The sequence below is a fragment of the Oryzias latipes genome, chromosome 6 (assembly GCF_053564925.1).
Source record: "Oryzias latipes strain Hd-rR chromosome 6, Olatipes_Hd-rR_3.1".
Classification (NCBI taxonomy): Eukaryota; Metazoa; Chordata; class Actinopteri; order Beloniformes; family Adrianichthyidae; genus Oryzias; species Oryzias latipes.
In genome coordinates this window covers 26,306,164-26,327,626 of record NC_136242.1, presented here as the reverse complement: position 1 = coordinate 26,327,626, position 21,463 = coordinate 26,306,164, and the positions used below count along the sequence as shown (strand labels likewise).

Sequence of the window (21,463 nt, the reverse complement as noted above, 5' to 3'; positions counted from 1 at the left end):
CTTTTAATTAAAGTCTGAGTAGTAAAGTGCTTGGGCTAAGCAAACACAGGCCCCCCAGCCTCAGAGTTTAAGATGAGGTAAAGGAGAGTGGGGTGTCAAGAGAAAAAGCAGCCAAAATGACCAGAAAGTGAAAGGGTGAGGGGAACGGAAATAAGCTGTAGGCGCAATTATGGAGCAATAAAAGACAAACAGACAAGAAGGGGTAAAAGAAGAGACGAGGAAGGTAAAACGACAGGAAGAGGCCATGTGGGATGTCCGTCAAGGATTAGTAATCTGATGTGTCATAGATAGTGTGATGCGGAAATTGGGTTGAGAAGAGCAGGATGGGACGCTGTTCTGAAGGGAAATTAAAAATGCAGATTCTGCAGCTCAGATAATGAATGTTTACATAATCATAGTCGATTCAGGATTGATGGGAAGCTGCCACAAAGGCAGAAGCCATGATAATAAAGTTTGAAATGAGAAAATGTAAAACTGATAGAAAAAATGCATAAAGGAGAGTTTACCAGGACATGCACATGCTGAGAGAGAACTCAACCAAGTGATGGACAGAATCAATTCTGATGGAAAAGCTGGAGCCCACATGATGATAGTGACATCTGCTGGTCAAACTATAGAATGCATGCCCACACGCAGTGGTAATACATCACAGGGTTCTTTAGATCATTTGTGACAAACTATCGGAATAGCTAGAAAGATTAAGAATGATTAGATTAAATTGAAATAGATGAATTGACACCAATATGAATGAAAATATCATATCCTCCTGACTACCAGGAGTGCTGTAGAAGACATTTGTAAATCTGAAAGTCTCCCAACCGCTGCGTATTACTGAATTAAATAAATTTGGTATTTACAGAGGACTTTGGGGATTTTCACTGATACCAAATGGAAATTGTAGTTTTTCGTGGGAAAAAAATTAGCTTGAACAAAATTGTTTTTCCGATAGTCAGGAGGACAATATTTGTACATTAAGTGAATAAACTCTTCAAAAAGTTAACAATCTGGTATAGATGTGATGCATAAAAACCATGTGTTAGATTCACTTCTATAAAGACCCACACCGATGAAAATCCTATTTTTGGTGTTTTGTGTCATTTCTCTGATGATGGAGGACATATATATGAAAAAAAAGCTTAAAATTGCATTATTGAGTATTTCTTCATTGAAATTGTGGTGAATCAGGAGACCAGAAAAATTCTGTTTTTTTTTTTTAAAGATTGCATTTGTCATGTGGAAAATACACTTGGTGGGTCTCAAGCTCCGACAGTTCCGCCCTCAACTCAGAGGTGAACTTCACTCTGCAGAAAATGTCTTAAAAACGACACTGGTTTTTAAAAATTTACATAAAAACTCCATAATAATCATTAAAAGGCCACTGGGAACACTTTGAAAATAGATCAAAAGATGATTAGAGTGGGTCATTCAGCTACAATACACTACGAAATGCTAACGTGTTTGCAGGTTATTCAATGTAAGGGTGCTATTTACTGTCACAAGTGAGGTTTGTGTCATCTGGTTATTCATATGTCTTGGCTGACTTAAAAAAACAGACAAGTCGTTTATGAGATACCTTATTATTTTTCTCAAAAATGTGGAAAAACGTTGGTACTTTGAACTAATTTAGCAGTTTTTTTTTCCCATACGCAGAAATACAAATTAAGTTGATCTCAAAAAGCTTTTTTGGTCCCACATCTCTTTTCTTCTGTTTCATGTGTCTATTTGGGAAGTAGCCATACATAACAAATAAAATTAAAGGATTTTCTTCAGAAAAAAAGTCATGCACATGAGATCTGAGTAAAACTTTATATTACTTCAAATGTACAGACTACAAAGATCTTCGTCACAAACTGCAAAGACAAAGTCAGCCAAAAACGACCTCGACCAAGTCCGCTCGTCACGTCCAAACCAGTGTTAAGGTCCTGGGTTCACTTTTCATCCTGAGAGGTTTTCCAGTCTTACAGCAAACATTCACTCACAAACTTGTGCTCACATTCATTTTAATTAAGGCGCATCATTGATCCTTTGGAGCAGGGGTGTCAAACTCATTTTGGTTCGGGTGCCACATTCAACCCGTCTGATCTCAAGTGGGCCGGACCAGTAGCGTAAAGGCAAAACAACAGCTTTATTCTTGTTTTTTTACCCAATTGGAAAACATGCCTCAACCAACATGGTAGCCTAATCATTTCTTATTACACATTCATTCACAGAGGCCAATGGATCTTAAATAAAATTAATTTCACTTTAAAAAATATTGGTTTATTCAATTTTATACAGCCTGAACATTTTAAATCTGACACTGAAGCAATCCTGATACTAAATTCAAGAGGGGCTACAGAAAAAAAATGAAACATCTTCCTAAAATGTAAACGTCCAAACGATGAAAAAATTACACTAAATGAAACTTGCAAACATTTGTGAACATAAGAGTTTGGAGTTAACCTCCTTTCTCTCCTGAAACTTCACAAGACCGTCAATATTAGGATTCAAATCCTGTGCAGAAACACATTTACTTTTATTCAAGTGTGCCAAACACAATGAAATGTCCATTATTATTATTATTATTCATTATTATAAGAATCTTTTCCTGGTTTCTACCTGAAGTTTGTGGCAACACCTGCCTTTTTTCTGACCTTTGATGGAGCACCATCAGTGACCAAAATTACTTCATGTGACCAGTTCAATCCAATATCATCCAGCACAGTAACTAGAGAGCTGACTATGTCATCAGTTGTTGTTGTGTCCATCAACTCCAGAAACTCCACTGTGACGTCTCTTCATCACCTCTAATAAACATGCACAGCTGTACATATCTGTGATGGTGGCGCTTTCATCAATAGTGACTGAAAATACAATAAATGACTGGATTCCTTCATATGGATGCCCATGTTTCCTCAGAGATGTTGGATGTGATCGTAATACTTGACAGACTCATGTTTAAGGTCGACTGCTTTTTGGGAACAAGACTCCTGCAGCCTTCAGCATTTTTCAATAAGTTCACCATCAGAAAATGATTTGGATGTTTGCTCCAACTTGTCTGCAATAACGTAGCTAGGTCTCACTGCTCCATCACTGTAGTCACGGCTGCAGTAAATCCAGATGGTTCTTTATCGGTCCAGCTAATAGTTGCTAAATCTTTTTCTTTCTTAACTGCAGATGGTGAAACTTTTCTTTGTGGGGAGTCTCATAGTGGTGCTGAATGTTATATTCTTGGAGAACCTGTTGATGACATACCAAGCATGCAGGTCTGCATTCAGCTCCGTGAACTAATAAAACGCTTTCCATTTTCCTGGAAAGCTCAGGACTTCACTTCAACCTTTTTTTGTCTTTTTGACAACATTTTGGTCATTAGGGTGTCACTACTGATCATCCTTCAGTGATGAGGCTCACAGGGAACCAAACCACTGCCTACCCAGACACAGAGCTGTTAGGTTTCGTTTTTGGCACATGCAGAGTTATGTTGTTTCACCTGTTAAGCTTTTCCTTTGCTCCCCCTAGTGGCAGAATTGCGAATTTCGGTTATTTCTTTAAAAAATCATGACTCACCACAGGTATGGAGTACAAAACTTGCTTTCTTTTTTAAACATCCTTATGATTTTTACTCTTCATGTGAGGGCCTAAACCACCTGGCGGGCCGGATACGGCCCACGGGCCGTATGTTTGACACCCCTGCTTTGGAGGGTTTTATCGTGGAAACAGTTTGATGATCACCACATCTGTTTTGATTGTTTTAATCTACTTGAATTTTTACAGAAAAGCTGGAAACAATACCCAATGTTTGTTCTTACACAATGATTCCTTCACCAAAACTTCCGGGATTCTACTTTAAATATATACTTCTGGTTTTCTATCATCTATGTACAAATGTCAAACAAAGCAAAGTGAGGAAGACAAATACAGGATTCTTCAGATATGGATTCAGTCAAATACTATTAAGGATGTTTTTTCTGAATACTAAACAGCTGCAGCTTTACATATTAGCATAAAGTGTAAAATAAGAATGTTGCATTGAATCTTACATCAGGCTGCTTGTTTCGAGTGTTTTTTTTCCCAGTCACAGACGCCTTCAAAGGTCCTTGAGAAGGTTTCTACTGGATCTTCTGCTGTTGCTCTCTTTGTCCTTTGGGAAGCATTCGTCTTCAGCCGGATCTGATTTAAAGGGATCTTTGCCAGCTGCTTCAGAGGAATGATTACGTGTAAGTTTAGAATAAAACGTTGTCGTATTTTGTATTCAGAAAGAAATACTTGTATAATACACATTTCTCTAAATAATTGAGAAATATTGGTTATTTGGATGAACTTTCAGTATTGTTAATTATCAAAATTGGTGCATTTTTTAAATGACAAATTTAATTGAAAATCAGTGTTCCATCCATTGCATCTGATTTTTTTCAGTTTTTGTTTTACGATTTGAACAAAAAAAAATGTAAAATGGAAAATAATGCTGACATGACAAAAAAAAAAAGGGAACAGAGGGGAATGTTTCAATGCCGCGTTTCACAAAAACCTGTGACACACTACAAGAATATCCACAGTTACAGGTAGACTACCGAGTCCTCCTTTGGAGCTAAAGGCTGTTGTCACTGGCAGATTGGGGAGTGCATTTAAAGTAAACCAAACTCATTCTAACTTTGCAAAGAAAGGTGCAGTTGACTTGAAAGTAGTGCATCCATTACACCACCAGGGAGCGCCAGCACACAAGCGAGGCCACTGCAAAGAAAGCGCTGGTGCCTGACTTAGCAGGCAGTAGCTCGTCAATGAGAGTGAGTCTTTTGCCCCTTTCTTCTTCTTCGCTTGCCCCACCTGATCTTTAGACTGCCCTTCAGGCGGCTCCTCGAGGCCTGCATTCTCTGTGTTTTAGTCTGAGGGCTACAGCTCTGATTCGTCTTTGGGGCTAAGATCTGGCCGTGTCCCTGAAGCCACAGTTCTGGGTGTGGAGGGTGCAGACAGATGAGCTGCCTGGGGGCTCGGACAGCCCTGTAGACCATCATATTGAGGAAGCTCACCCTCGGAAGGAGGATCCCCGTCTGGCAGGTAAGGGGGTGGAGGGAGATCAAACCAAGGAGGTCGACTAAGCACAAAGACAATGTTCACGTCAAAGAAAGATCAACACTCGAACATACCCAACGACACATGCAACAGCTGGAATATGAACGTCAAAGACAAAAACGATTGCTCATCTCACCTGACATCCATAACAGCTTCAGAGTAAGATGGAGGTGAGTCCATGGAGGGTGTGGAGGTGTACAAGGCCCCAGAAAGCAGCTGCATGGCTTGAGGAGATGAGCTGTATTGCCCCGCTAAGGTGGGAGAGGTAGGAGGGGGATCTGAACTTCTAGACTGCATGTGGCCTCGGTCAAGTATGACCAGACGGGACAGAAGAAGTGGTTGGTGGTGGTGGTGATGATGCGAGCTCCCCCTTACACCTCTGGGCAACAGGACACTCCGCTTTCTCTGGTGATGGAGCACCAGAGCCAGCAAGGCCACCACCAGGACGAAGATGACTGCACTGCCGATGACAGCGTAGGTGATGTTGGGGTAGTAGCGCAGTCGATAGTCCAGCGTCACAAAGTCCTGACCAGGAGCTTCTGTCAAGAAGAGGAAAAAGACGTGGAGCAATTTAAGAATGGATCATGTGGCTGGATAAGGGGAAAGGGAAGAAAGGTTTGGAGGAAGAGGGTTGGGGGACATGCTTGAATATCTGGCAGCCACTTCAACTTCATTTTGAAATGGGATTCATTGGATTCTGTTGGGTATGAAAGTGAATTAAGGACACAGGTTTTATCAAAGGGCTTTAAGACACAAGAAGGACAAGGTGATCATCATGAGAATATTCAGATGCTTCTTCTTAAACCTTCAGTTCAACTCTTTGTGGTGAAAAGGAAGTAAGACCATGTTTGGCATAAGCATAACCAGAGTACCTGGACTTAGAGATGAATTTTGAACGGGAGACCACAACACATTATTTTGCTGGTGGCAGAAAGGAAAAGTTTAGAAGTCTGATATAACGAATTACGTACAGATTCTTTGTAAAATTCTATATTTGCAAAGGACAAGTCAACAAGTATGTGTCAAATGTATGTGCCAAGGCTGGACTAGTTTGATTCTATGTTAGAGCCAAGTTTCTATTCCCATTTTTTGGTAGAGAAGGGATGCAGAGAGGGTTAAGCTGAGCGGAGAGGAATACTAGTTGTGAAAAAGACTCATTCATAAAAATTAGTTTGGTGTGCAACAAAACGTCCGACTGGAAAATGAAACAGAAGTTATTGGTTTGTGATTTAAAAAAAGGATCTTATTAAAAACAGCTGACAGGCAAATAATTAGCCTTCCTTTTGGCTGGATTACTCAACTCTGTATATTGTAAGAATTTATTGAGAGAAAACAGTTTATTATCATACGTGAAAATCTTTAGAGGGCCTATACCATGCTATTCTTTAGCCTTTTATAGTAAATTATATCTATATCTATGAAAACATAGTACCTTTGGCACACAAAAGAAGACATTTTTTATTCAATATGAGTTCTTTTTTCAACCTGGAAGTAAAATGACTCGATCACTGAGGCCACCGGCCGCCCATTTCACGACATCATCCTAGAGTCGCCCTTGGCCAAAAAACTGAATTGAGCATGATATAGGCCCTTTAAAAGAAGTCATATGTGATCACTTTCACCAAAGTCTCTTTTGTAAAGAAGAACACCGGAGCTTTAGCTACCATAACTTTTAAACCGTTGACGAAATTAAAGTTATTTTAGAAGCAGAGAAAAGCAGCTACGCCCCGATACGCAATCAACGCAAATCAGCTAATTCGGTCAACAAAAGAGACTTTGTGCTGCAAATCCGATAGGACAAGTTGCTTCTCTCCGTGTCCGAATCAGCTGATTTATGTTGGTTGCATAAAGGGCTGAAGATGTCAAAGAACGTGTCCTATTTAGTTGTCGCCAAAAACAGTTCCAGTGTTAAAGGGTTAAAGTTTTATACATCGTTCATCCGGTGGTCCTAATAGTCGGAATTAATTACGTTGGCTTTGGCAAAGCTGGAACATCCCACTGTCAGAAATGAGAGAAGGGATGTCTATAATGCACAAGAGCACTGCAGCTTATTACTCTAGATAGGTTGAGGGAATAGCACTTAAACATTTCCTCTGACTGATGTTACAGAGCGAGAATTTCAATCAGGCACTCGGGATTGGGCTCATGTAAATGGTGTTTCAGCTTATCAGCTGACAGCACTGTTGCATTTACGAGGAGAAGGAGCGAGAATGAGAGGAATTGTATTTATTACGGAGCTGCAGCAAGGATGTGCTAATGAAGAACGAGCAACGTAAAAGTGTTTTATAGTTGCCGTTTCAGTTCAAATTACACTAAAGCCTCAAGGGATCGTGAACATCTAACATCAATGCGCCTCATAAAAAAGCTTAAAGCACTCAGCAGAGCACTTTTTTGTTCTGTGTTTTAACTGTCCGTGTTTGCTGCTTGAAGGATGGCGTGCATTAAAACCGACATCCTCAAAGGTACCCACCCCCCTTCCCCGTCTATTGAGCATCAAGCAGATAGCTGAGGTGATTGCCCAGAAAGCTTGCCAGGAAATGACCATTACCAGATAATCTTCGGGCATGAATCAATTGTCTGAAAGTGCTTCCATGTGCAAGGATTAGATCTCAGGAAAAAACAAAGCAGGCAAGATCTTTTGGGGGATTTCTGAAGTACGCCAGGCTTTTACAGACTTCCAGACTCCAAAGGGAAATGGTATTTAGTCCAGCGCTGAGGTTACAAAGCTTACTTTTAAAAAGTACAGCTACAGAGTCCGAGAAAATTAAATCAAGCATGCAGAGCTCCTTGAAACGCCAACCCCGACATGATGACTTATAGTTTGGACACAGGCAGGCACAGCAATTGAGATGCATTCAGACAGGTATATGCGTGTCACTGTGATGAAAAAGCAAGATAAAAATGTTATGGGTGCTTGCAGCGAGAGGATCCTACTTTAGGCTTAAACACACCATCTCTTTACAGACAACACCGCACAACAGTCATAGCTTTTTAAAAGACTAAAGCCTTGTACTCTCTATGTACAAGTTGTTGGAGAGAGGATTACAGCCACGTTCTTGGAGCTTTCTTTTGTCATAATGACCTTCAGCCAATCAACGGATTTTAACATTAGCTCCGCTCTAACTGGTCCATTCCATATTTCCATAGACCTACAACCAACAGGGGCCCAAATATGCTAGGGTTCAGTCCGGCTTAATGGGTTAGTTTTATAATGGAAATGCTCAAAATATCGGACTGGTCTGGATCGGACTGTACCGTTCCGCTCAGTGGAAATGAGGCATAAGAGTGCACACCCAACTGGTCCAAATGTGTTTCTTTGTGCAACACATCAAGTTACACAGCGCATTTGGAAGTAATCCCAATGGTCCTATGGCTGATGTTCTGTGAATGACAAGTAGCAGCCTAACAATTGAAGTCATAACGAACTCTGTCACTTTTTGCTCTCATTGTTAAGACCACAGGGCGGCCGTAGTGCTGTGGTAGGGCAGTCGACCTGTGTTAGGAAGTTGGCAGGTTTGTGTCCAAGGGTCTTTGGGAAAGACAGTGAACCCCACATTGCTCCTGAAAGTTAGAAGTTAGCACCAGTGTTTGGCAGTGGAGTGAATGTGGGTGAATGGGAGCAGGATTGTAAAAAAAAAAAAAAAAAAAAAAAAATCACACTAAAAAATATACATTATTTACCATTTACCAGACAGGCCCCACAATAGAGCCAGAGTGATTATATTAACCAAGCGAACCATACTTTGGGTCAAATGTACTCTGGTACGGAATAGATGATGTCCTGTGAGTAGATTTAAAAGAACCAGACCCAGCAGTTTCATTAATGCTACCTAAAAATCTTAAGGTCAGATCCTTACTAACTGAAACTCACTATAGGAAACCCCGCTAAATACATTAAACTCGTAAGCAAACTTATCTGACCAGTTTTTGAAAACAATGCTTTTTATTATCTGTCTTGGATCAATCTATTTCTATTGAATGCTTCCAATTTGCATTCAGAGTTGGGTCAATAACCAGTTTACAACATGGGAGGAGATACTTGGTAAAACAAAAGTTCACCTTAATGTAAAATGGTTTATAGACTAATGAAACATACTGACCACCTGATTTTAAAAACCTGTCGCATCTGCAGCTATGGAGGGGATTGAGTTGTATGCATCTCTTAAATATTTTACATGTAACCTTATCATGAGACAACAGCTTAGAAAGAAAGTCCATTTTCCATTAAGGTTTTTATTTCTAACCTATTTTCTTTTTCTTGTATGTCCTGTTCTTCGTGTTTCCCCCTTTTTTGAAAGTGGTGGGGGCATATTTGTGTTCTCACGCAGTTTTCCTTCACCTACAAAAGGGTGTGCTGTGTACAGCCTATCAGTGCAGTCACAGGGCCCCATGCCTTAATTAAATCTAATCTAATTCAGCCGCCTCTGCCCCAACCAGCCACCAGCCAGTAAAACAAGCCCCTCTGACCCCTCCCTGGTGATTTAAAATTGGCAACTCTTTCACGTTACCAGTTAATTACCGACCAGAGTATCAATAGAGAGGCAAAACAAAAGAAGAATCATTTCCATAATCACCTAATAGGAGAGCCCACACAAAAGGATCCCTTATTGGCCAACTTATGCTGCCAATCAAGTATCAGCACATTTCTGTGGGTCCACTGAGAAACATAAACAAAAGAAACTCATACTGCCTTAAACAAAACAATGGGAACGTTTTTGGAACATTTGAGATAGAGTGCTGAAAGGCTGTTGCTAATCATACAGGAGATGAAAAGGAGTGTGTGTGTGTATGTGTGTGTGTGTCTGCAGCCCCCTGCTGATTATTTGATTGAACTCTGAATTCTGTGTTTCTGCTGTCAGTTGATGAACTGATGCAGCAAAAAAGATTTTATGGAACAAGGTACAAATCTTCCACTTTCGGCTTCTCCCATCAGGGGTCGCCACAGCGAACAAGTCGCATGGTAAATTTGGCAATGTTTTACGCCGGATGCCCTTCCTGACGCAACCTTCTCTAACCGGGCTTGGAACCGGCAGAGGTAGAGAAGGGAACAGGGAGCAGCCTAGAGTCGAACCCGGGTTTCACGGACGGAAGGCGCCGCAAACCAGCACGAGCTAAACTGGCTCCGGAACAAGGTACAAATACTTTTTTGTTAAGGGGTTAAGTGCCTGTTGACATTTTTTTTTCCTTTTCTAAGTTTCTAAGTTCTGTTCCTTTTGGTGCCTTTTTGTGTTATGGTTTTATCTTCAAGAAGATTCTTTTTCAGTAAATGTCTCCACCATTCTGGGCTTGAGCTGTTTGTGTAGTGAACCAGATGGACAGAACAGAACGACAACCAGAAGAAAGTCTCTAGAGAAGCAGACTGTGGTGATGATCCACTACAGTTGGTTACAGCAGGTGTGATGCTTGAGAATAGGTATGACTTTTGGGGAGGGGGGACTAAGCGCGAAAGAGCGCCTCGACTCTTGTAGTCTAAAAGTAGCGTATCTGTGAGGCGTATCTCAAAGCTGGGGACAGATGGCGGTCAAGACCTTGATGTGGCAACAGGAGTATGTATGAATATGAGTGGTCAGGGTGACAGAAAGGCTGTTGTGGAACAATCAGGAAAACAACGGAACAATGCGTAATCAGAAGGAAGGCAGCAAAACCTGGCTGAACATGGCAAGGTTGAAGCGCTGGATCAGCAGCAAAAACCACAGCTGGGTTAGTATAAAATCTATATATGCATAGGTGATGATGATGAGCCTCATTGCCCTAAATCCCATGGGAGACTCAGAGCTGCGGCATGGCTGGAGAGCCACTGATGAAACGGCACATGCATTTGCTTATTACTAAATCTTTCTGTTAGCAAACTACTAACTGAATTATTTTGGCAAAATGTGATTTCACACATGCAAGTCTTGCGTATCGCTGAGGTGGATTTGTAATTTTCAGAAAACTGCACGTGGGAAAAAAGAAGTCATACCACCTTAGAAACACATTTTTATTTGATGTTTGTGAAGCTTCTGTTTTTTTAGATGACTGGATTTGTATCCATGAGATAAAGAGCCGTGTGCAAATGGCTGGAACGGGTGGAGAAAGGTTTCCAGTGTGATGTGTGACAAAAGACTGTCGGCAAGGATGAAATTGTCAAGATTATACCTCTTTGCTATTTAAAAATATATTTCATTTAGCTTAGCATTTATAAGGAGGCTGGATTCTGTCCCAGATGTGAAGGTGAAGTACACCCAACCCGTTGGTACAGGGCCACAAAGAAAAAAAAAACAAAAACACAACTAACATTTTTTCCATAAAATTATTCTGAATGAATTTATTTTTGGAAAACTACTCCATTCTGCCAATCACAAACGACTCATTCTTGACACACGTTAAGTCGCTAAGAATAGAAAAAAAATTACATTGCTACTTTCTTAGAGCGGCTGAGCCGACCGTTAAAACCCCCAACATATGTGGAAAGTTTCTTTTTTGCAATAAAGAGCCAGTGAGGAAATACAATAAGGGCCTTTGACTTCAAAATAAAAGAAAGGATTCTTTTTGTATTTATCCGTCGCACCTTAAAGGGCCTATGCCATGCTATTCTTAAGCCATTTCTAGTTAACCATATTCATATACAGCATATGATCATATACAGTATTACTGCTGGGACACAAAAGAACACATCTTTATTTAATATTAGTTATTTTCCTGAGCTCTTTTCCAACCTGAAAGTAAGGCAACTTGATCTCAGTCACCGGCTTTCGCTCCCTGTGGGTGCCGCCCATTTCATGATGTCAACATGGTTTCCGGCCTCGGCAGCGTGTCTGTGTCTTGCTCAAGAATACAAACAACATCCAAACTTTTGCAAAGGTTTATGTGCATATTGTGCATATTAAAGGTAAGCATTTCTGCCGATCACCGCTGGCTCCACGGAGAAAGCGGGTGTTTGTGTTAACCTAGGGGGCGGAGCTGGCGGCTCAGACTCTTTCTGGAAGGGGCGGTTCCTCACTGGTCTACGCCACAATGTGGGACCTCGCTCGTTTTGGTGCGTTGGGAGGGGCTGGAGCTCAGAGTGCAGGTTTTCAGGGGAGTACTCAGAAATGCTCGAGTAGATCAAAATACCGCTTTGGGGTTTCATTTTGTGAAGAATGAACATTGTTGTTCACTTCAAAGCTCAAAAAACTTAATTTTGCATGGTATAGGCCCTTTAAAAGTCAGATGAGGCTAAAGTCTCTACATTTTTTTCTTCAATTTATGGGTTAAGACAAAATCTGTCACGTTTTAGATATTTTACATAATGTATACAGTAATTTGGACGCCCACTTCAACCTTGTACAGGTCTCTAAAAGTAATCTCTGGCATTAACTTGTTTGTGCCTTAAAGATGTTCGGGGCGACTGACCTAGAGTATATATATGTATTTTTTGACATTTTTGCTATGTCTGACCCCGTGGCTTTTAGTGCTTCCTTCATGGAAACTGAAGATCAACACTGAACTCAGACATCTGATCTGGACAGCAGATATGAGGAGCTAAAGGGCATCCTTGTCATTGACAAACAGCCCAGCTTTTAAAACACTGTAAGAAACTCTGAGATGATGAGATTTCTCATTTATTTTTATATAAGTGTGTGTGAGGCATTCTAAATACCCCTGCAAATTTATGAAGCTCTGCTCCCCGACTTACCATCACTCAGCATGCAAATTGGAGTAGATTAGCCATTTCCAACTAGCAGCACATAAAACCCACAAGGTACCTCTGAAGCTCCAGTTTGACAAGCAGCAATTGGGCAAAGACGTCTGTACAGTCAATGGCAGAAATGTACAGCAGAAGGTAATGGATGCCTGGAAAACGGATGCAAATAGCTGTAAGATGATAAGGCAAAGGATTTCTCCAAATGTTGAGCAAAAAAATGGCTGAAACCTTCAGGCTCTTTAAGTGCATGCTTTCTGCACAGCTCTGGACTTCACATTATTAACCTGACTCTGCAGTTCTCTTAGTGGCATTTGGCACCTCTGATACCCTAAATGTATACTGTATTAAGAAACTCATAAACCTTCCATATGTGGAGGCTTGCAGGGGGAAAAGTAAGGTCCAGCCTTTCAAATAGGCCACTTTAATTACAGAGAGCCTTTCTCCTCACATCTCTCTCCACCTCCCACCCTCCCCTGTCCTTCATTCTCACTCCTACTCCCTCCCTCTTTTGTTTCCCTCTCTTGTTTTTATTTCATCATCTGCCTCTTCCTTCCTTCGGCTTTGTGCGCTCTGAAGCTAAATTTCACCCCCCTTTCTATCCATTATTTCACTTTACTCTCTTTATGCGCGTTAATTACTGTCACTGAGATGACATGTAGCTTGTCTTTACGATATACAACAACGGCACTCAGCCTCGATTAAACTGTCACTAGAGTGCTTATCAGCAGTACAAAATAACACTATTCTTCTACTTTTTCCCTGCTTCATCTGCTCCTTTTTTCCTCCACATTCTACTAATGCGTTCGCTTTCTACAATAATTTACCACCTTTCTTTTTGCATTCCAATATTTACCACCTGCACCAGTCTTATTACCCTGGTGTGATGCAGAATTACAGGGACACGCAGCGGTCGCAGATGGCATGGAGATGAAAAGAGGATCCAAACCCAGACGTGTGGAAAGAGACAGAGGAGCAAACATCCCGTTTGTCTCTAAACAACGTCTTATTCAAGACAAAAGGAGAGATCAGCCTCTCTATATTTCGCGTTGAGTGTCAGGAGCACACGCCTTTATGCCAGCGTATCTGTGTACCATCTTTTCCAAACCTGACAGAGCCTTTTTTCTGCTTTTGTTAGAGCTCAAATGAACCATTAAAAACCTTCTTTATACCATCTTTGTGATGACTCCGATTTTTAATTTTTTAGGATGATCATTTTTTTTGTTGGTGGAACAATGAGGCAGACGAGAAAAGGTTCTGGTCATTCGAATTAATTATTTTAGCCCATAGCAGGTTCTTCATATGAGTTTGAGTATAAAAAGAGACAGCAGAAAAAACAAAATGCATTTAAGACAAACTATGGAGCCCGGGATATGACATGGTAAAATAAATAAATAAAGCGTTCCCACAAAATAATATTTTGTTCCCACGAAATAATTAATGCGTGGGAACGGAGAATATGCTGATATACATTTATCCTGTTGTCTTTGAATACACCACAGATACAGGGACACGTTGATTGGTCGAGATGCATTATGGGATATGTGTCATGCATGAGGGGATATAGAGCATGTAGCTTCGGATGTTAAGTGACTGCTAACAAGTATGTTAATAAAAGAAGTCCTGAAAATTATTATTACTATTTGACCCCTAAACTACAATATTTCATACCGCAGCTGGCTGTCCATCAACCAGCCAGCCAACTGCCCGAATGCCGGCATAAAAAGCAAAAGAGCTCTGCGGCGAACCGGAGCTCGTAGCACATAGCTCATAGCTCGAGCACGCTGCGGTATGGGGAAGCAGCAAGCTTGGGCATCCTAAATATTACGATATTTTTTTTATTTTCATCAAGACAATAATAAATAGAGCATTCTTGTTTTTATTTTTCCCCTCTTGAACGAATGTGTGTCACAGAGACACGGAATTAGCGGCGGAAAGCGGCTTTTCAAAAGCGGGAGCGGAAAGCGGGTCTTCACAGACATTTTCAACCTGTCCCTCTCCCAGGCAACTGTGCCAACATGTTTTAAGTCCACATCCATTGTGCCAGTACCGAAACACTCCTCCCCAACGTGCCTGAATGACTATTGCCCCGTGGCACTCACACCCATCATTATGAAGTGCTTCGAGCGACTGGTCCTAGCACACCTCAAAGACTGCCTCCCACCCAAACTGGACCCACACCAATTTGCCTACCGCAGAAATAGGAGCACAGAGGATACAGTATGCACAGTGCTGCACTCTGCACTCACACACCTGGACAATAACAACACATATGTTAGGATGTTGTTTGTTGACTTCAGCTCAGCATTTAACACCGTCATTCCCTCCAAGCCGACCACAAAACTTGGAGACCTGGAAATCAACACCTCCCTCTGCAACTGGATTATGGACTTTCTGACCAACAGGCCTCAGCATGTTCGGTCAGGTCACACCCACTCCACCACCATCACACTTAATACTGGCGTACCACAGGGCTGTGTGCTGAGCCCATTCCTCTACTCCCTTTACACCCACGACTGCAAGCCCGTGCATGGATCCAACTCCATCATTAAGTTTGCAGATGACACCACGGTGATTGGCCTCATCAGTGACAACGATGAGACTGCCTAAAGGGAAGAGGACAGCACCTGGCCACATGGTGCGCTGACAATAACCTGCTCCTTAACACCAACAAGACCAAGGAGCTCATTGTGGACTTCAGGAAGAAGAATGGAAGCACTCATGACCCCATCCACATTAACGGGATGGTTGTTGAACGTGTTTCCAGCTTCAAGTTCCTGGGAACCACCATCTCGGAGGGCCACAAACACCTCCAGCCTGGTCAAGAAGGCTCACCAGCGCCTTTTCTTCCTCAGGACACTGAAGAAGAACCAGCTGTCTTCATCCATCCTGGTGAACTTCTACCGGTGTGCGATCGAGAGCATCCTAACGAGTTGCATCTCAGTCTGGTATGGGAACTGCTCAGTGGCTGACCGCTAGGCACTGCAGAGGGTGGTGAAAACTGCGCAGCGCATCACAGGGACAACACTTCCTCCTCTTGAGGACATCCAGAGGAAATGCTGTCTACGTCGAGCTCGCAGCATTCTCAAGGACTCCTCTCACCCTGACCACGGACTGTTTAACCTCCTCCACTCAGGGAGGCGTTTCAGGAGCCTCCGGACAAGGACCACAAGATTCAGGAACAGCTTTTTCCCTAAAGCTGTCTCCTTGCTGAACTCTTCCCTCTGACGCCCCTAAAACACCCCCCACACCACCATAGACTCCTCCCCCCTCTTCAACACTGAATTATTTATTTATTCACAACAAGCAAAAACAGTAACTTGTTATTACTTGCACTACTGTCTGTTCATCCGGGAACACTGTATAATCCATCTGCACATTGTAATATTTTCTATGCACTTTACTGTCCATTGCAATACTGTAAATTATGTTCATAGTTCTGCCTATAGTGTTCATACACTCTTACATAGCCCATCTGAAAAGTGTGTTCATAGTACACCTATCTGTATATCGTGCTTATAGTATTAATATCTGTAAATTATGTCCATAATACTTACCTGTATAGTTATTGTACATACTATAGACCTTTATTCTGTACTTAATGATAATTGCACTTCTGGTTAGATGCTAACTGCATTTCGTTGCCTTGTACCTACATGTGCAGTGACAATAAAGTTGAATCTAATCTAATCTAATCTTTTGAGGAAGAACAGAGACCGGGATGTGAATGAACGCAGACATGGAGACATGATTACCGATGCTTTTGTAGAGCTTTGTAAAATAAATAAATCGGATCTCTAAACATCCTCAGTGTCTTCCATGCAATGTAATGAGACACACACACAGGTAGAAATGTGAAAGTATCTGCTGTAAATCCAAGTATCGCTAACATCCGGGTTAATGAATGATTAATTATTTCGTTCGCACAAATTAATTAATTATTTCGAGGGAACGAAATGTTATTTTGTGGGAACGGAATATTTATTATTTTACCCATTTCAGTTCCCGGGCTCAGTAACAAACAGCTTTTTAGCTGCAGAATTAAACAGGTTCATTGTTGAGACAGGGACAGGACTGTCTTCAGTGCAACGGATTTAATGGGACATAAACTGAACCACTTGCAACTAAGCAGTTTACTACTTCTGAGGTTTCATTCACTTTATGAGCATTAGGTTTCACTTTAAGCTTTTCAGTTCAAATACTAAAATGAAGGGCACGAATGGAAGGCACTGATGCCATAAGACATGTCATGCAAACAGGAATTATTATCATTACAGTAGGAGATTTGTTTTTATTTAATTTATCTATTTATTTATTTATTTTTGAAAAAATGATTCAATCTTAGGTCAGTTGGACAGGAAGATTTACATTCATAAGCCAAAACTAATAAAGAACAAAGAGAGAGAGAAAAATATCTTTCTGTGTTTAAATTATAAAATAATGAGTGGCTCTGCTGCAAAAGAAAGAAGAGTGAAATTTGAAGAAAAAAAAAACAACTACCTGGTTCTCTGTTTAAGTTGATCTTTTTTTTATTTTGTGAACTAAAAATCAAAAACACCACAGACGAGTAAAAAAACCAGAAACGTTTCATATTCTCTCTTTCACACTCACAAAAGCATAAAGTAAAAGAACAAGCTCAACTCTCTTCTATTCGTCATCCCAAAACCTACAGAAGAAGAATATTTTATTCTCTTTTTTTCTTTTTTGAGGTACCATGATCAGCTGTGCTGCTTTAAATAACACAGAGATCTCTGTTTTTTTTATATGGGGTCTGAAGGCTTAACTCTAGTAACTTTCTGCAATACAGGAATGTAAAAATAAGCTACAAACACGCTGAAATTTTCTGTGTTTTCTGTGTTTTTATGTGAAGAGGAAACTCATTTTTGACCATTTCAATCTGTTTCTGTGCAAGGCGCTGATTGTAGTGTTTCTGATTAGCATGAGCTCCTCCATGCAGATGTCTCCCGCCTCAAAAACAACCAACAAATAGATGCAGGGATGTGCTTTAAACATAATGCAGAAAAACTGGAGAGCAGAAATACTAAAATGTCAAATGACAAAGAAGTCTCTTGGCAGTTCCTGTGGTTTTTTTTTGTTCACCAAAGTGCTCAAAAAATATGAAGACCTTTACAATTCCAGCCTTGAGGATGTGGACAAACCCAGGCATGGAGAACTTGCTCACCTTTGAGTTTATTCACTGTCTGAGAAATACGGCAGAACGGGCAGTCTCACATTATTGACTGCTGAGAACTTTCTTCCTGTCAGACACAGCCCTCAGCACCTTAAAGAGCAAAAGCATAGAGTAAAAGGTTGTGACATGCATCACATCCCACGTCTTACCCCCTGGCCTGAGCTAGGCAAGCTGAACGCGGACATTAGTATTTTATAAAAGGGAAAAAAAACGTGCACACTCTTTGCAGCAGGGAGTCTTTCATGTTCAAGAAATAAGGTGACTGCTTTCATCAACATGTTGAAACTGTTAGCCATCATAATCCAAAAATGTCTGATTGATTTGATTTGCATTTATATTAAACATCTGAAGAAAATGTCCTCGTCTGAACTGGTATCTGGTTTAAAACTGCACGGTTGGATAGCTACAATATTGGAGGCCATCTTTGTTGCACCGGTAATGTTATGTTGAGGGTGTGAGGGGCTGTAAGCTAGCAGGAAAAATTGTGAACAGATGGATGCACTTCTGGTCTCGCCCACAACTGTGACGCAAATTTACAATGAACTACTGCTGCTCTGCAGAAACTATGTCCTAGAAAATGGCACATTTTTAGATTTAGGCTAAAATCAGCATTATCATAGTTAAGGGACTCATAAAATAGATTAAAAGATGATCGCAGCCAGAAAGAACAGGGGAAACTAAGAGGCTAAATCACAACAAAGTATCTAACTTGATTTGACAGTGATATTTTTTTACATATATAACGCATGAAGCAAAAAATTATTCAAGAATTCTTATTTTGAAGGGATTTAGTTTCACAGGGTTGAATTTAGCTCAGAATCAAAAATGTAGAGGGCCATCTGTTTATGCAGTAACTTCATTTGATATTCATAACTATCAATTATTTCCAGCTTATTGACTCTGTTGAACTCTCAGTAGTTCTCCCCCCTCTGACAGGAAAGCTGTCACACACATAATAAAAAAACTTTGCATTAGTCGCAGTCAGGTCCGTTCCCACCATATTGACAATTTCATTCTGTTGTTGGGAAGGTGATTATAGCTATTAATAACAATGTAATTCAATGTATGTCTATATGCATTTCTGCCCAGCGTATTTTCTATGTAACAAATGAGCTCTTTTTCAACTGTATTTTTTCATTTGCTTCTGATTTACAATGATTTGAATAAAGAAATACTCAGAAATGCAATTTTAAGCTTAATTTCTTAACATATGTCTTGAATACAAATTTAATACGAGGATCTAACAAGAGGTTAGGCCTACAATAATAATACAAAAACAGCCAATTGGATGAATAAACTGTTTTTACATCACCTCCTTTAAAGAAAGATAAAAATAAATTTACACTACAAGTAAAGCTTCTGAGCATTGATTCTGAAGAAAAAGCTTTAAGTTCAGTTTGATAAAAATCACAGCAGATTCCACAGCACAAGGACACACAAAAAAAGGCTGTGGGCGGGCATACATACATGTAGGCCTGCAAACTGTTGGCAGTCACTGAAGTACAGTGAAAGCTGCTGTTGCTGCACAATGGATCATTTGGCATGCAGTGACTATGAAAAGCTCTGAAACTCTTTTTTGTCTGCTTTAATCAAACCAAGCTGAAGTTCCACCGCAAACCAGCCACTCCACGTCCTTTCTGTTTAATGAAGACCAGTCTTTTGTGCTGATTGGCTACCTGCCATTGAATATGCTAACGAACCACTGTCAGACCTCACCCTTCTGATGAATGAGTCTAATAAAATGAAAAGGAATCTGGGTAGTAAAAGACCCCACAGATCTTGATTGTCACACTTAAAATGCCTCAGAAGAAAAGGAATGGAAATATTTTTTTTCTCATCTGGTTAATTCCATGGGGGAAAGAAAAAAGCGCACGCCATACTTCTCCATACTTCTCCACAGAGTACTGTGTATAAAGTGTTTTCTAGTATTTTAAATAATCGGTTATCTGAATACCTAGAAACAAACGAAGTCCTTGTAGAGGAGCAGAATGGATTCAGGAGAAATAGAGCATGTATTGACAATATTTACGTTTTGTCCTCTGTTGTGAGAGCTAGACTGCAAGAAAGTAAAAGTACCTTTGTTTGTTTTGTGGATTTTAAAAAAGCATTTGACTCGATAGACAGAGATCTTCTTCAATATAAATTACTTACGTATGGTATTAATGGTCAATTTTATAAAGCAATTAAAGCTCTGTACAAGGCTCCATTAGCCTGTGTGCAGGTGAATGATCTAAAAACAGGATGGTTTTCCACACCATTTGGAGTTAAACAAGGAGATGTTCTTTCACCGACTCTTTTTTCTATTTATGTCAACGATTTAGCTCAAGAAATTAAGAAAACTAACTTGGGTATTGATATCAATAATTGGAACTTGAGCATATTACTTTATGCTGATGATATTATTTTGATAGCGGATGAGGAAATAAAATTACAAGGAATGTTAAATACAATGAATGACTGGTGTAACAAATGGAGACTCACTATCAATAGTGACAAAACACAAATCGTTCATTTTAGAAAGCCTTTAGTACCTCAAAGTAATTTTCTGTTTTATTTTGGTAAAACTACCCTTATGTATACTGATACCTATAAATATCTTGGTTTTGTTTTTCATAAAAATATGATGTTCTCAGAAGGGAAGCAGCGGTTATCAGATTCTGCTGGGAGGGCACTTGGTGCAGTGATAAATAAGATGAAGGTCTGTCCGGAGTTGAGTCTTGACACGTTTAGTAAATTGTACGATGCCATGGTGGGGTCTGTGTTATTTTATTCTGCAGGAGTCTGGGGTTATGAAGACGCTCCTGAGTGTGATAAGGTTCAATACAGGGCAATGAGATATTTTCTGGGTGTACACAGGTTCACCACTAAAGCCGCCGTAGAGGGGGACATGGGGTGGGAACCTTGTGTGATCAAACAAAGAGCAGAAGTTCTCAGATTATGGAACCGGCTGGTGACTCTACCTGTAGAGAGAATTGCACGTAAAATATTTGATTGGGATAGAGCTCATATGTATCCCTGGTGTAATGATGTATTTAACATTCTGTCCTCTGTGAACTTACAATCATTATTTTTCAATTGTTTGAAATGTAAGATAGATAATGTTAAGGAAACTTTAGTTGGTTATTATGAAAAAGACTGGAAAATGAAACTGCTTCAAAAACCAAAATTACGAACTTATTTGCAAATTAAAGACACATTTTCTGCTGAATCATATGTTATATATAACTTAAAAAGAGGACAAAGATCCTTATGTGCTCAACTGAGAGCAGGAGTGCTCCCCCTACAGGTGGAAGTAGGGCGCTTTAAAGGCATTCCTGAGGAGGAAAGACTCTGTGAGGTCTGTGAGCTGCGAGTGGTGGAAGATGAATTTCATTTTTTGTTTTATTGTCCTTTGTATGAGAAACAGAGACTTTGTATGTATGACGTTATAGAAAAGAAATGTCCTGATTTGTTTTGGTTATCTGAAGACAAAATTTTACGTTGGCTTTTTGAAAATGAAATCTTTTGTTTGGCAAATTTTGTGTCAAAAGCATGGATAATAAGAATGGACTCTATGTATT

General features: G+C 40.3%; 1 protein-coding gene across 5 annotated transcripts in view; it reads right to left on the bottom strand.

The window, feature by feature from the left end:
• Nucleotides 1-1,787: 1,787 nt before the first annotated feature.
• Nucleotides 1,788-21,463, bottom strand: part of ldlrad3 (low density lipoprotein receptor class A domain containing 3) — a 103,897-nt gene continuing 84,221 nt past the window's right edge. For all 5 annotated transcript variants that reach the window (XM_023955938.2, XM_023955937.2, XM_078948909.1 and 2 more), the window contains exons 5-6: nt 5,186-5,588; nt 1,788-5,071 (exon numbers count right to left, since the gene is read on the bottom strand). In XM_023955938.2, the coding sequence (XP_023811706.1) occupies nt 4,870-5,071; nt 5,186-5,588 (605 nt within the window). In that variant the 3' untranslated portion in view covers nt 1,788-4,869. The remainder of the gene's footprint in view (nt 5,072-5,185; nt 5,589-21,463) is intronic.